Source organism: Sphaerodactylus townsendi, linkage group LG05 (genome assembly GCF_021028975.2).
Source record: "Sphaerodactylus townsendi isolate TG3544 linkage group LG05, MPM_Stown_v2.3, whole genome shotgun sequence".
Lineage (NCBI taxonomy): Eukaryota > Metazoa > Chordata > Lepidosauria > Squamata > Sphaerodactylidae > Sphaerodactylus > Sphaerodactylus townsendi.
This window is the reverse complement of record NC_059429.1, coordinates 126,020,520-126,036,320: the sequence shown is the minus strand read 5'-3', so window position 1 is coordinate 126,036,320 and position 15,801 is coordinate 126,020,520. Positions and strand designations below refer to the sequence as shown.

At 46.5% G+C, this 15,801-nt stretch overlaps 1 protein-coding gene across 1 annotated transcript in view; it reads right to left on the bottom strand.

Annotated features, from left to right (window-relative positions):
- Positions 1–4,569: 4,569 nt before the first annotated feature.
- CDH4 (cadherin 4) overlaps positions 4,570–15,801 on the bottom strand; it is a 1,081,475-nt gene continuing 1,070,243 nt past the window's right edge. Inside the window, exons 14-16 of the mRNA XM_048498384.1 lie at positions 13,679–13,843; positions 6,169–7,901; positions 4,570–6,024 (exon numbers count right to left, since the gene is read on the bottom strand). Of these exons, the coding sequence (XP_048354341.1) occupies positions 7,695–7,901; positions 13,679–13,843 (372 nt within the window). The 3' untranslated portion in view covers positions 4,570–6,024; positions 6,169–7,694. The remainder of the gene's footprint in view (positions 6,025–6,168; positions 7,902–13,678; positions 13,844–15,801) is intronic.

The window sequence follows — 15,801 nt, the reverse complement described above, 5'->3', positions numbered from 1 at the left end:
CTCGTTAAAAAATGGTAGTTTGATGCTTTTTCATGTCTTGCTTTTCTATTTTCAAAACAAACACTGAAACAATACATGAGACAGAACTGAAAGACCCAATCAAAACAAAATGTTAACTGGGAGCATGCAAGAGAGAGACTCTTTTGGACAAACAGTTGCTTGTTTCCTCATTTTAGCAGATCTGGTAAAGGCGGCCCAAGTTGAAGAACATTTTTGTTTTTTGCAGAATGGTTTTAATCTTGTGAAAATGTCAGTGTGAAGAAAAAAGGAACGCCGACTCTCCGCACCAGACGTGGTTGGCTGTTTATTCCTCAGGAACTGTATTTCTTCCCCAAAGAGATATTGTCTGACAATTTAGCACCATTTTAACAATGTTTTTGACAAATAGTAAAGTTAGTTTCCTGTGTAAGCACCAACTCGCTACTGACTCATGGGGTGATGTCACATCCTGATGTTTTCTTGGCTGACTACTATTTACAAGGTGATTTTCTGTTGCCTTCCCCAGTCGTCTATAGTTTAGTCCTCACACCCTATAGTCCTATAGTTTAGTCCTCACACCCCCATCCCTCAAGCTGAACACTAATTTTACTGGTCTTGGAAGGCTGAGTCAACTGTGGGCGTTTTCCCACTTACCTTCTGCCCCGCGCTACTGTAGGCAAGTAGCGCTGGGTCCTCCGGCACTCCCCACTACAGGGGCGGCGACAACGCAGCCGCCCCGACGCTGCCGTTGTCGCACCCCCTCACTGCGCGTCATTCCTGGCGCTCTTCCAAACGGCGCCTTTTGATGTCGTGGGGAAGCCCGGGCGCGTGCCACAATTGACGCACGCTGACAGCAGTGCGCGGCATACGGGGGGTTGTGGCAAGTGGGGAAACACCATTGTTTCCTGTTCTGATCACTGCTTAATTTATCCCAAGGAAGTACCTTAGCAACTCTCCTGTCTATTCCACATACTGATACAGTTTTTGTACAGTTTAACTTCCTTCATAGTTTCTCCCAAAGAATCATGGGAGTATCTTTTGTTGAGGATGCTGAGAATGCAGTAAGAGATCCCTTGGCCTCCTCAAAGAATTTTGATTCCAGTAATTTTACAGGGGAGAGGGAATAAACATCAAGCGAGTTTAAACCTGGTGTGAAAATATGCCCTCCCAAGTCTGACTGGCGTTCCCCTCACCAGCTCAGACTTCCACAAACCAGTTAAACCAGTGCAGTTCGACTATTGTACGTTTCTCTGGCAAAGGGATCTGCCTGTGTTTTTGTTTCGGCCTGTTGCAGGAAAATTCTTCTTGTGCTGGTACGAAATGCCATTTGATCAGACATAGACATATGGGTGAGCAGCTCTATATCCCTTAAATACTTACACATAGTGGTGCAGAAAACTAAGCATGGGAAAGAAGAGCAGAAGAAGATTAGGGTTTGAGCCAGATCTGTAGTGCCTTTGGCCCCTTCTGCACATGCAGAATAATGCACTTTCAATCCACTTTCAACACTGTTTGAAAGTGGATTTTGCTATTCCGCACAGCTTCAAAGTGCATTGAAAGTGGATTAAAACTGCATTATTCTGCATGTGCGGAAGGGGCCTTTGAAACATCAAAAAGGAGCAATGGGCTCATAGTGAGCCAGAATAACTGCAGCTCTCCTTCCCAACCCAGTAGTTTTAATGTATGAAGTTGCCTTACACTTGAGTCAGACCACTGATTTATCAGAGTTAATACTGCCCATATTGACCGTCAACAGCTCTCCTGGATGTTAGAGGATTGTACATCCTTGGTCCTTTTTAACTGGGGATGCTGAGGACTGAGGACTGCATGCCAAGCAAATACTCTACCACTGAGCAACGGCCCCTCCCCGAACTCATTTCCTCGTGTGGTGCTGCAGCAAGCACAGGAACAAGCCTTCCAGTTGTTTGAAGCGGTGAAGGAGTTGGGCTGGCTTAACCCCAAATGCTCTGGTTTAAGCCGTTGGCAGATTGGAGACGCAGTTCACAATCCAGAGACAACAGCCCACCAGGTCTGGGTATCCAGCGAGATTCCCTCCCCTGCCTCATAGCACATCCCTTTGGAGTTTATAGGAGTTTCAATGCAATAAAGCACAGGGCAGGAGATGCCGAAAGGTACTGCTGCACCTGTGCAATTCCCAAGGGGTTCCCGGCACCGCTGTCTGGATCGTGGCCAGCCCAACTCTCTCTCCGCGAGTAAAATCTGAAATGAAATCTCTCTCTGTCAGTAAAATCATAACAAACAGGCAGAGCGTTCCCTCCAGAATACTTTTTTTTACCACATTCCATTATCAGACACGACACAGTTCAAATTATCGTTAATTTACAGAAATTGCATTTTTATAGAAAATATGATACAATGAAATATAAAATGCGTGAGGAGCATTTTCAAAGTCCATAGACAAAGGAGCTTGCATTCTGATATGGTCTTTTTTTTGACATTGTACATTTCTCACGCTCAAATCCCCACCCCATCCCCTTTCAACTTCCAAAGGAGAATCAATTCGTATACTGGAACAAAAAAAAGAAAAGAAAAAAAGGAAAGAGTAGAATCATTCCCCCTCCCCTCGTGGATACTTCCCCAAATCTGTGCACATTCTTGGATTGAATGGAAATCATATCTAAGCACGCCTGCTTTTCCCCTTCTTCAACCAGCTGCAGAATTTTTCTTCTTTTTTTTTCCAAAAAAAATCATAGATAATCCAAGATTTCATAGCACAATTAAGTGGCTCCTAATCCATTAAATGTGGTTTTTACATTACACGTCCATGCAATCTAAATAATTGTACAAATATTAGACATAAACCTCACCAGTCCAAATCATTAAATGGAAAAAAAAAGAAACCTTTGACAAACAAACGTATAGAATCTAGGTGTTACTTTTCATTTTCAGACTGACCCTACATACAAACTAGGTAGTATGCTACCCTTAATAGTTGTGAGGTTCCATTGGGATGCAGCGAATAACCCTGGTTTGTCAACATTTAAGCACATGAATCACAGGGTGCCCATATATACCCGTCTGTCTTTCCAAATCCTTTAGACACTGGTTACATTGATGGCCTACTACGGGCTAGCTAATTTGTACTTGATGCTGTTTGGCTAGTGACATTCAAGAGTGGCTAACTATGGCCCTGTATACATGTCACAGTGAACACACATACTGTGCACACATGATAGTTCTTTGTACTCATGTTGAGTAATTGTTAGGTTCAATGAATGTGCAGCTGAATGCACAATTTGTGTGTGTGTGTCGTCAAGTCACAGTTGACTTATGGTGACCTCACAGGATTCTCGAGGCAAGAGAAATTTGGTGGTGGTTAGATCCTCATATTCCTTGGAGGTTGCCCAGCCAAATACTAACTGGAACTGACCTGCTTAGCTTCTGAGATCGAAGGAGATAGCCTAGGCTGCAGCTCTCCAGATGTTCATGGACTACAATTCCCATCAGCCCCTACCAGCATGGCCAATTGGCTGGTGGGAATTGTAGTCCATGAACATCTGGAGAGCCGCAGGTTGCAGACCCATGGCCTAGGGCCATGGTGGCGAACCTTTGGCACTCCAGATGTTATGAACTACAATTCCCATCAGCCCCTGCCAGCATGGCCAGCATGGAGCTGATGGGAATTGTAGTCCATAACATCTGGAGTGCCAAAGGTTCACCACCACGGGCCTAGAGCTATCCAGGTCGAGGTTGAATGCACAACTTAAACTCTACCCCCCATGTATCTAGATACCTGTGCTTGTTTTTAAGTGGATGTACATTGGCTCTTTCGTATGAAAACATGTTTGCATGTTAGGGATGCCAACCTCTAGGTGAAACCTGGAGATTCCCCAGAATTACATCTGATCTCCAGACTACAGAGATCAGTTATCTGGATAAAATGGATGCTTTGGAGGTTGGCCTCTATGGCATTGTATCACACCAGGATCCCTGCCCCTCCCCAGGTTCTATCTCCAAATCTTCAGTTTCCCAGCCTGCATTTGGCAACCCTATCCATCCCCCACACGGCCAGGGGAGACCTGGCAACTCTAACTCATGTACATGCAGGGCGCATGAATGTTCACTGTACCATGTATACAGGGTTGCTGCAGGTCAGAGATAGCTAACTGCTCATGAGCCCCCAGAGCAAATTTTTCTCTAGTCGTGATGGTCTTGCCAAATTTTACTCAAAAACATAATACAAACAGTGCCCGTGGTTTTATTCAGGAAAACAACTCTTTTCGCAAGAGACAGAACTCTGCCACCTTTCAATGTTTTTCCTTTTTTTTAATTTTGTACATAACATTTCAGCCTGCGCCAGCCAAGTGCCAGTGTGCTATAACTGCATAGCCCTTACTTCTACACGGGACCAACGTTAATACAGAACTTGGCTACATGTGAGAGGTCTAGTTTCTGTGGCAAAATGCACTTGTTCTGGCACCCAGATCACTGTCTGGAGGACATTAGAGTGGCTCGTTCCATTGGTTCAACAAACAAGTTTGTGGTAGTTCTTTCCTAGAGAGGCATGGGCTGTTCCTGAGGGGGGGGGGGAACCACTTTTTTGACTCCTCTTAGGGGATGTCTTTGCTGAACTGTCTAGCACTAATTGTTTTCAAAGTGTAAGGTTGGTCTTTCTAAACAGGTAAGGGCAAAGCAGATTTTTATTTGATGGCACCTAGTGGATATGAAACCGCCTTAGAGTAGGTCAGACTGCAAAGTATTGTTCGTTCTGGCTGTGGCCAAAACGTGTGTTCAGGTAGCCCTGCTATTGGCCATTCTTTTAATGGCAGTGCCAGGAACTGAACCTCGGGTCGTTCTTCACCAAGATGGGTGTACTGCCAGTGAACTGTGGGTCCTCCGGGCCTGGATTAGACTTCAAGTGTGCTGAGTCACTGCCATTTTCTTCAAATCACTTCAGAACTTTGGGTTGTGGGCCTGATCTCTCTCACCTGACTGACCATTCTGGAGACCAATAAGGGAATTCCTCTATTTGAAATAATGTTCTTTGCTTTCCTTAATGGCAGCAGCTATACTGATACCTTCTTTCCCCTGGTTTCTATCCTGGCTATTGGATAAGGGCAAAAAACACGGCCGCCAAGAGATTTATCTCTATTTCGTCCTAAACCATTTTTTCCTGTTCTTTTTTAAAATGTACAAGGGGATGATCTTTACCCCGTGATCAATTTTCTGAAAAGTTCTTGGTCGCGTGGCACGTTCTGAACTTCAATATCCAATGCCACGGTCCTCAAAATAACGTGGAAAACAGGAAGATATATCAGGGGAGCTGCTTTCACAACAAATGCTAACCATGTGGGAAAATATCACTTTCATGCTTTTTTTTGGGGGGGGGGGGAACCCAACAAGTCTACTCTGAATGGGATGACGCCAGTTTTAGTGCCTACCGAACTGAACAGCGCAATGAAAGAGGTGCACTTAGAATTCCTTGCAAGAGATCCTGGGGGGTGCAAATCTCAAAGACAACCAATCCCAGAGTGCACTTCTGAGGTAAAACTAATCGAGGGGGCCCCTCCAGCCTCGAACTGCACCCAACTTTGGGAGTCACAACTCAGGGACCTTCACTTTCTCTCGGCAATGAAGGAACACATTCACTGTACACTGTGAAATGTATGATCGGTGCCATCCATAGCAGAGCTACACCCATCAAAGTCCATTAACGTCCATGGACACAGAAGGGTATAACTGCACTCAGGATCACATGGCCACTCAATTCACCTCTCGCCTTTACAGCTTTGCTGTATCAATTGACATGTGCTTTTTTTTAAGTGCGTTTATTTTCCTTACCAAACCCACAGCATTATAGAAAAGACCACCGGAGCCAGCGCTTCAGCTATCCTAAGTCATTCCAGACTTCACCAGTCTGCTCTTTAAAAAATAGCAATTCTAGAGAATAAAGGATACAACTGTGGTAAAGAGATACCTTTTACCGGATCTGTTCGGGGGGCAAAATAGCATGCAAACTTGACAGTTCCTTCCAAGGTCCAAAGAGGGTCTTGTTACTATGGCACTAGACCAGGGGTAGGGAACCTGCTGCTCTCCAGATGTTCAGGAACTACAATTCCCATCAGCCCCTACCAGCATGGCCAATTGGCCATGCTGACAGAGGCTGATGGGAATTGTAGTTCCTGAACATCTGGAGAGCAGCAGGTTCCCTACCCCTGCACTAGACACTGGTCTGTAGCAGGTGCCCTCTTACCAATTCTGTTGTTCCCTTTGGAGAGGGACAGCCATTTCTCAACCTCTTTTGGAAAACCAAAGGGGCATCGGTTCTCTTTTTCCTGGCGTTTAGCCTCGCTCAGTTTCTAAGCTGCGATGGTCGGACGGTGTGGTGAAAGAGGCAGAGTATCTGGCCACATCGACATATATAATAAACCACATAGTCCTTAGACTGTCCATAGGGCAGCTCAGACCCATGAGACTAAGGGTCGGTGCACCTGACAGGGTTTGGCCGGTACATGTGACCCGCAGGTGTTCTGCTACCGTCTGGAAGTTCCAGTGAGAAAAGGGTGCACTCCTTCCCTGAAGCCACGTGTGCAGGCGCCCCGCCTCGGTTTCCCTTGTATCCCATCAAAATGCCACATTCAATTCATTACGATAAAGGTCTGTGAGAAACGTGTAACCTAACCGGAGTTTGATGGGACTCGGAAGGGGGCGGGAGCTTCAACCGACCCCCAAAAGACAGCAACACAAACTCTCACACACAAGCGGGCCTTTGGTCTGCTCATCATTTACTGCAGGGCTTAAGCAAAGACTTTTGTGTCAGACCCACCAAAGGCTCAATGCTATAACTCTAGGCAGCTACATCACATGAGACCGGGTCGTGAGAAGAAACCCGGGTCGCTAGTTCGCATTGGAGAAACAATGAAGTATATATACACAACAGGTTTACTCAGTTCACCATCTGCTGAGGCCAAAAGATAGCAGTTTAGATTCTTTTTTTTTCAGTCAAAATGACTTTGTTCCCCGCCCCCCAACCCAACCCCATTCAACCCTCAAACAAGTTTCCCGCTTTTTTTGTTGTTTTTTTTTAGAAAAAGGTACCCCACCCACTGAAAGAAACCATCCCGCAATTCCTGTTTTTTTTGTTTTTGTTTTGTTAATTCCTTCCCAGCTAGAACTGGCTTAGGGTCATAGAGTGTGGTGCCCAAGACGGTTGAAACATAAATGTTTGTTTCTTTTCTGAACACTCCTGAGATTGAGGGAATCTGATACATGTACCAAAAGGCACTTTCAAATATATATATCTATATATATATTTTAAAAACAGTGCTTCTGTTCTAAGAAATTCAAGTTAAGACAGAGTGTCTTTCACTCCCCTTAGTCATAAAGTGATAGAACAAGCAATATCCCTGCTGACACATTAAGAGGGAAAAAAAAGTAATTAAAAAAAAACCACGATCGCAGCAGAGACGAGTGTTCATGCTAGACAGCTCGATGTTCTTTTTTTTAAAAAAAGAAATAAACAAAAAGTAAAAACAGAAAAAAAGAAATGTTCTAAATCACCACTAAAAGGAATACAGTCAGCAGGGGATAGTAATTGGAAAAGCTGCCGCTTCTATACAGTTCTTATTTCTTCACCCTTTTCTTCTCCATAGTTGGGTTTCTTTCCCTTCCTTCCTTCCTTCCTCCTCTTCTTCTAACACTAGAGCTTTCCTCTTGTTTCTTTTTTGTACTAAAACAATAAAGTGAGGTCATTTTTAGTCGTCCTCGCCGCCCCCGTACATGTCCGCCAGCTTCTTGAACCGCGGCCCCCAGTCGTTCAGGTAGTCGTAATCTTGGTCTCCGGAGCTGGACGAGTTCAGCGAACTGACCGAGCCTGCTGTAGACCCGCTGCCCTCATAGTCAAAGACGAGAAGGGAGTCGTACGGCGGGGCTGTTGGGTCGTTGTCCGCCGCTCTCAGGCCCTGGAAGTTGGAAGAAGAAACAAGTCAGCTTGGTCTTGAGACATCTTAAGCCACAGGTGTCAAACTCGCGGCCCTCCAGATGTCATGGACTACAGTTCCCATCATCCCCTTCCAGCATGAGCATGATGCTGGCAGGGGATGATGGGAACTGTAGTCCATAACATCTGGAGGGCCACGAGTTTGACACCTATGCCCTAAGCGCACAGGAGAGATTGTCCTTTGGTGCTAAATACTGTTGGCGCACCTACACTACAAATTCGTATCAGCTATTGCTCATGCAATCAGGCAGGGCTTCTCTCTGAAGCAGTGGCTTCATCCCACAGTGCAGTTGGCAGACCTTCAGCCCAATCCGGAGCAGAAGGGTGGGTGGGGACAGCACTGCATCGTTGCTGCTCCGCCTGCTCCAAAGGGCTTTCCTGTGGCACACAAAGCCCGAAAACGTAACCCCCTCTAATCTAAAACTCCCCCATAGGGGAATAGAGATATGCCTCGTAAATCATGGCACCTCTGCCATTGCACAGGGGCCAATGGTATGGTGACCAGACATCCCGCTTTTGGCGGGAGTCTTGCTTTTGAGCAATTTGTCCCGCGTCCCGCGGGTTTGCTTAATTCTCCCGCTTTTTGGAAGGCTGCCGCACTGCCTTTTGGAGCTCCTCTTTTTGGGAAACAGGGGAGCGCCCCAGAAGAGCAGTCGCGACATCTTGACACGCGAGGCGCGACTGCCTTTTGGGGAAGCTCCCGGTTTCCCGCTCCTGCTGACGGCACATGCGATCCCGCATTTCAAACTTGAAAATCTGGTCACCTTAGCCCTGTGGTGGTGAACCTTTGGCACTCCAGATGTTATGGACTACAATTCCCATCAGCCCCTGCCAGCATGGCCAATTGTAGTCCATAACATCTGATAATCCTGCCATAAAATTCACCACCACTGCCTTAGCCGATGGGGGTATGGAGGTTAACTAAGGCCCTGTCCCCTGGTACGCCCACATCATGCTGATACAGCTGAGGCGTGGAGTCGCCAGTCGAGGGAGCCATTGCTGGCTATCACAGCGCTGCAGGGGCTGGGTGGTAGTGGATTTGTCCCTAAGCTGGGGTAAGTACCCAGGGGAAAGAATGGCTACTGCTGTAAACCTGTGTGGCCTCCGAAGGCGGATTTGCTGCCCTCCTCTGGATTGGGCTGTTTGTCTTTAGACCTGTTAGAGACTAGGTTTTGGGGTGGGGAGGTGGAAATGGCATTCATAACCCCTACTGTAGAGATTAGCTGGGTTACTAGATCATTAATTTTATTTGTTTTTAAAAATACTTATAAGCAGCCTTTCTATAATCTGTATCAAAGGCGGCTTGGAAAACCACAGTACAATTACAAGAGCAGCATCACATTGCGGTGACTTCATTTCCTCTTTTCAGGATGGAAATGGCATAATTTCCCCCTCAGCTTTCTCCTGCTGCTCATTAAATCAGCAACAGGGTACCAGGAAGGATTGTAGGGAGCCCTTCCATTGGAATCTGGTAAGTGGCATCCCTAACCCCGGGACCTTCAGTGAACTGCACAGCCCTGTGAAACTCTAAGGAAGTTGCATTTTTTATTCCTCCTTCCTGAAAGAATCTGCTGCTATGTGCAGCTGTAGTTATTTCTTGTAATTTATTTTACAAAATTTATACCCACCCTTTCTTCCCTCCTAATGGCACATCACTTCCTGTTTCTTTCTTCCCTTCGTAATGGCACATCACTTCCTGTAAGGGCACATCACTTCCTGTCTGTAGATGTCAAAGGCACCAGACTTCCTGCCTCTCTTTGCACACTTGCTGACTTGGTCACCAAGGGAAAGACTTGTCCCTTGACTTATTCCTCATTATGATACACTTTTTGGTGCTTAGAATAAGTTTTGCTGTCTTCAGCTCTCTTGGTTTGCCGTTCATACTCATGGCCTTGCTACTATGGTTGCCAGCCACCAGGTTGTAATATAACAAAACCAGGGGTAGCACGGTAACCAAACCAAAGCAAAAAGAGAAGAAGGACAGCTTGGATTTATACCCCACTTTTCTCAACTGCAAAGAGTCTCAAAGAGGCTTACAAACTTCTTCCCTTCCTCTCCCCAGGACAGGTAGCTTGTGAGGCTGGTGAGGCTGAGAGAGTTCTGTGAGAACTGTGACTGGCCCAAGGTCACCCAGCAGGCTTCATGTGGAAGAGCGAGGAAACAAACCTGGTTTAGCAGATTACAAGCCTACCTCTTTTAACCACTACACCCTGTTGGCTCCTTGAGCTGGCTTTGTTACACCGATCATCTAATTTGGTCTTTACCTCCCCTCCTCAAAGGTGGGAGCAGAAAACCACATCCATGACACATCAGGAAAAGAATACAATATATAGCTTTCCCCCACAGGGTTAGAGTGTCATTGGCTGGTGCCACCAAAATGATACAAGATCGTGTGAAAAAAATATTCCGTCCAGGTTCTTCTAGAACCGTGGTGGCGAACCTTTGGCACTCCAGATGTTATGGACTACAATTCCCATCAGCCCCTGCCAGCATGGCCTATTGGCCAATTAGCCCATGCTGGCAGGGGCTGAGTGGGAATCTTCTATAATCCATGATATCTGAGTGCCAAAGGTCTCGTCCTAAATTCACATATTCTAAGGCTAATTCAAATGCATGAGTGCTAGTTTTCACGGCTTGTTCCATGGGGTGGGTAGGGAAGGGAGAATTATTCCAGAAATACCTCTAGTCTTCCTTGTCTCCCCATCTCTGGACATATGAGCCCCTTCCGCACATGCAGAATAATGCACTTTCAATCCACTTTCAATGCACTTTGCAGCTGGATTTTACCGTGCAGAATAGCAAAATCCACTTGCAAACAATTGTGAAAGTGGATTGAAAGTGCACTATTCTGCATGTGCGGAAGGGGCCATGAAAGTGCATTATTCTGCATGTGCGGAAGGGGCCATGAAAGTGCATTATTCTGCATGTGCGGAAGGGGCCATGAAAGTTCATTATTCTGCATGTGCGGAAGGGGCCATGAAAGTGCATTATTCTGCATGTGCGGAAGGGGCCATCTTTTCAATGGGGGGAGGAGGAGAGATCTGCGTGTGTTTTTGATCAGCAGCAGCAGCTTGAATTTGAGGAAGGTTTTTAAAGCATGAAGGAGCAGAGAAGAATCCTTACTGGACCCCGCAGATGCGCAAATGGAGTGCGTGTTTGCACGTACCAGGGAGGAAGGATTTTAATGTTTCAAAACAGGAGTCTCAAGGCCAGGAAATTGACACAATAACAAAATTAAATTGCTTCTACGTTTATGTATCTGACTTATGAAATGGATCGCATTCTGCCTCGGAGGAAATAACTCATGAACTGGTTTGTAAACACAGAGGCCCTCTTTTCGAAAGTAAAAGGATCAAGTAGACAAATTAAAGATAAATATTAAATGCAGAGCTTCGAGAACTACATGGGGAATTCAGACTTTTCTGGCACGGCTTTAGCACAGGAAGGGAGGGAGAAAAATCTGCACAGCTGTGCTCAGCATGCAGACGATGGCTTCAAAATGAAAGAACATCATCCGCTTCTGTGAAATCTTGAGATTTCACTAAATAACACGTTCGTAGTCCTTAAAGAGCCTACCAGGATAGCCCTAGGCTAGTCCGATCTTGTCAGATCTCAGAAGCTAAGCAGGGCAGGGGCGTAATGGCCACTGGGCAAGGTAGACAGCTGCCCAGGGCACCACCTTGTGGGGGGCATCAAAATGCAGGGTTCGTTTTTGGGTATTTTTGCGGTTTTCCGTTTTTGGCCTGCAGGGGGCGCGGTTTTTAGGCTAGTGGCACCAAAATTTCAGCGTATCATCAGGAGACTGTCCTTATGCTACCCCCCAAGTTTGTTGCAATTTGGTTCAGGGAGTCCAAAGTTATGGACCCTCTAAGGGGGTGCCCCATCCCCCATTCTTTCCAATGGGAGCTAATAGGAGATGGGGGCTACAGTTTTGAGGGTCCATAACTTTGGTCCCCCTGAACCAAACTGCACCAAACCTGGGTGGTATCATTAGGGCAGTCTCGTGATGAAACCCTGAAAGTTTTGAGACTGTGCCTTCAGAAATGGTCCCCCCCCAGCCTACAACCCCCATTGACAGCAATGCAGAAAACTCAATGCAGAACAAAGATTCTTGGGCAAATTTCGGGATGTTCCTGCAGGGAGGGCATTCTTGGACGTATCGGCACCAGAATTTCAGGGTATCATCTGGTTGTTCTAAAAAATCAGTACAGGCCACACCTGCAAAAAGGGATTTATCTTAAGGAACAGGTAGCAAGCAGATTGAATACTACAATTAAAAAAATGAACCATTCCCTTATTTTATCATAGTTTTGCCTTGTTCTTCTTTCAAGGAGTGCAGTGTAGGTAGGGGGAACTCATTTTGTCCTCACGACAACCCTTGAAGGTGTACTAGGTGGAGAGACAATGGCTTGACCAAAACTACAAGCAAGTTAGTGGGCAGTTAGGGCTCAGTTGGATGACATGGTGCCGGGCAGGGGAGAGTGTTCAACCATAGCTGGGTTACAAAGAGGACTTTAGATATCCCCAGGGGTTTGGAGGTGTCTACTGGGTCTTCTTCTCCCCTTCCTCAAGCAACAGAGAGCTCCAGGTCAGATCCCAAACTGTTTTTTTGAGATTCCTCTGTGTTTCAAAAAGGGATATATGATGCATCATGGAGCAGGAATATCTGAAAATCATGTAGTGCCATCCTGGGTAGAGTTACCTCTTCTAAGCCTACTGGAAACAAAATGGCTTAGATTAGGTATCAAACTCGCAGCTCTCCAGATATTATGGACTACAGTTTCCATCATCCCCTGCCAGCAGGACTAACTGCTCATGCTGGAAGGGGATGATGGGAACTGTAGTCCATAACATCTGGAGGGCCGTGAGTTTGACACCTGTGGCTTAGACCTCTCTTAGGACCAAACTAACAACCCAAAGTTCCTTTAGATGCCTCACAGTTCTTTGGATCCGGTTACCGCTTTGAGCTCTTGGAGAGTTGTAAGTGGCCCCAAAGTGATCCGGCTGGCCTCTACAAGGCCCAGGGCTTTTACGGCCCTGGCCCCTACCTGGTGGAACAGGCTCCCAAGTGAGATCAGGGCCCTGCGGGACATACAGAGTTTCCACAGGGCCTGTAAAACGGACCTGTTCCGCCAGGCATTTGGCCAGCCGGGATAACACCACACTTCTGTGATAAATATCTGGCCTCCTGTGGGTGCAAGAATGGGGAAGGGGAAACAATTTTAATTGCCATCTGAACTTTTATAATTCTATATGGTTTTAACTGGGATTGGGTGTGAAATGGATTTTAACTGTTTTATATAATTGATGGACACCGCCCTGAGCCCTTCAGGGAAGGCCGGTATAGAAGTTTAATAAAATCAAAATAAATAAATAATAATAAATAATGATAAAGGGCCCCTTCCGCACATGCAGAATAATGCACTTTCAATCCACTTTCACCATTGTTTGCAAGGGGATTTTGCTATTCCCCACAGTAAACGCCAGCTGCAAAGTGCATTGAAAGTGGACTGAAAGTGCATTATTCTGCATGCCAATGCAGAATGCCAATGCAGAATGCCAATGCAGAATGCCAATGCATGCCAATGCAAGGCATGTTTTGTTCTAGGCAGGAATCAGCAAGCCTTCTTCATGTATGTTTGTGTATATACTCTCTCTCTCTTTGTTAACTGCCTGAATGGCTCTTGCTGGTTATACAAGCGCGGAGAGGTAAAATAGGGAAAGGCTGCAGGAACCTACCTCATTAATGAAGTCCCCGATGTCCCCGGGATGGGGGATTACAGGCCTTACAGGATATTGGGGCTCCGCGCCAACTGGCCTCTCGTCTACTCGTCTGACTCCATTTGCCTTGTTCATAACGTGATCCATGCTCTCTGGCTGCTGAAGTTGGCTTAAATCATAATCCTGTAACAAATGGAGAATCAGGCAGTGAGGCTCAGACAGCTTTCTGCTGAAAATCTTCAAGTGGCGCTATGCAACCCGGGCATATAAATGACCTGATTGGCGCACATCCAATTGAAACTGGAGCAGAATCCTCCTCCTCAATTGTATCAGTCATTTTGATGCAGCCCCGTGTAGATGATATGGGGCAAATTCTGCACGGTGCAGGGGACAGTCTCGAGGAACGATAAAATGCAGAGGTATAAAACAAACCACCTTGCTAGTGAAAGTTATTTTGAGATGATGCTGAAAAAATATTGGCTTGGATCGACTGGGGTTTTTCAAAGGGACCGATGAGTGTGACTTTCTGCCTTCTCCCCTCCTCAGCGTGGTATAGTGGTTAAGAGCAGGTGGATTCTAATCTGGAGAACCGGGTTTGATTCCCCACTCCTCCACCTGAATGAGAGAGGCTTATCTGGTGAACCGGATGAGTTTCTGCACTCCTACATTCCTGCTGGGTGACATTGGGCTAGTCACGGTTCTTCGGAGCTCTCTCAGCCCCACCTACCTCACAAGGTGTCTGTTGTGGGGAGAGGAAGGGAAAGGAGCTTGTAAGCCACCTTGAGTCTCCTTACAGGAGAGAAAGGTGGGGTATAAATCCAAACTCTTCTTTGTCGTCACATGACAGCATTTCAGTGCAATCAGTTGGCAGCGGAAACAAGATGAGGCATACTTGAGAACCAGGATAGCAGAGCGGCCCTTTTATAATCAGTTATTCAGTTTTGATATGGGCACCTGATAGCTGAAAATGGGTGGCATGGAGGACCATGTTCTAAACCTTCCCCTCCTTTCCCCACCTTCAAGACTACCAGTTGGTTGCAGAGATAAACAACCCGGCTTGGAATTAATTTGAAGGAATCCCATTCATTTCCCAGCTAGCGGCAATCTGGACTTGGACATATTTATGGAGGAGAAGTCGATCTGTGGCTACCAATCTTGATCCTCCTTGATCTCAGATTGCAAATGCCTTAGCAGACCAGGTGCTCGGGAGCAGCAGCAGAAGGCCATTGCTTTCACCTCCTGCATGTGAGCTCCCAAAGGCACCTGGTGGGCCACTGCAAGTAGCAGAGTGCTGGACTAGATGGACTCTGGTCTGATCCAGCAGGCTAGTTCTTATGTTCTTATGTACTTATGGACTCTGAATTAAATTCCAATTGCAATGGCATGCAGTGCCGGGCCGAAGAAGACATCTTAGTCTTAAAGTGAAACAGGGTTGCCAACCTGTAAGTGGGAACTAGGGATGTCAGCCTCCAGCTGGGACCTGGGAATCCCCTGGAATTACGCAGATCTCCAGATTCCAGAGATCAGTTCACCCGGAGAAAATGGATGTTGTGGAGGGTGGACTATATGGCACTGTGCCCTGTCCTCCCAAGGCTCCACCCCTAAATGTCCAGGAGCTTCCCAGCCAAGATGTGGCAACCCTACTCCCTCATCTCACGCTGAAGACCAGAGGGGACCTAGTAACCCCAGTGAAGAATGGAGATCTTCTGGAATTACAACTCATCTCCACACTACAGAGATCAGTTTTCCTGGAGAAAATGGCTGCCTTGAAAGGTGGACTCTATGGTATTATATCCTGCTCAGATTCCTCTTCCTCCCTCCCCAAACTACAGAGATCAGTTCCCTTGAGAAAATGGCTGCTTTGACAGGTGGACTCTATGGAAATGGCGTAATGCCCATTGGGCAAGGTGGGCAGCTACCCAGGGCATCACCTTGTGGGGGGAGGGCATCAAAATGCTGGGTTTGTTTTTGGGTATTTTTAGTGGTTTTCCATTTTTGGCCTGCAGGGGGCGCAATTTTTAGGCTAGCGGCACCAAAATTTCAGGGTCTCATCAGGAGACTGCCCTTATGCTACCCCCCAAGTTTGGTGAGGTTTGGTTCAGGGAGTCCAAAGTTATGGACTCCCAAAAGGGGGTGCCCCT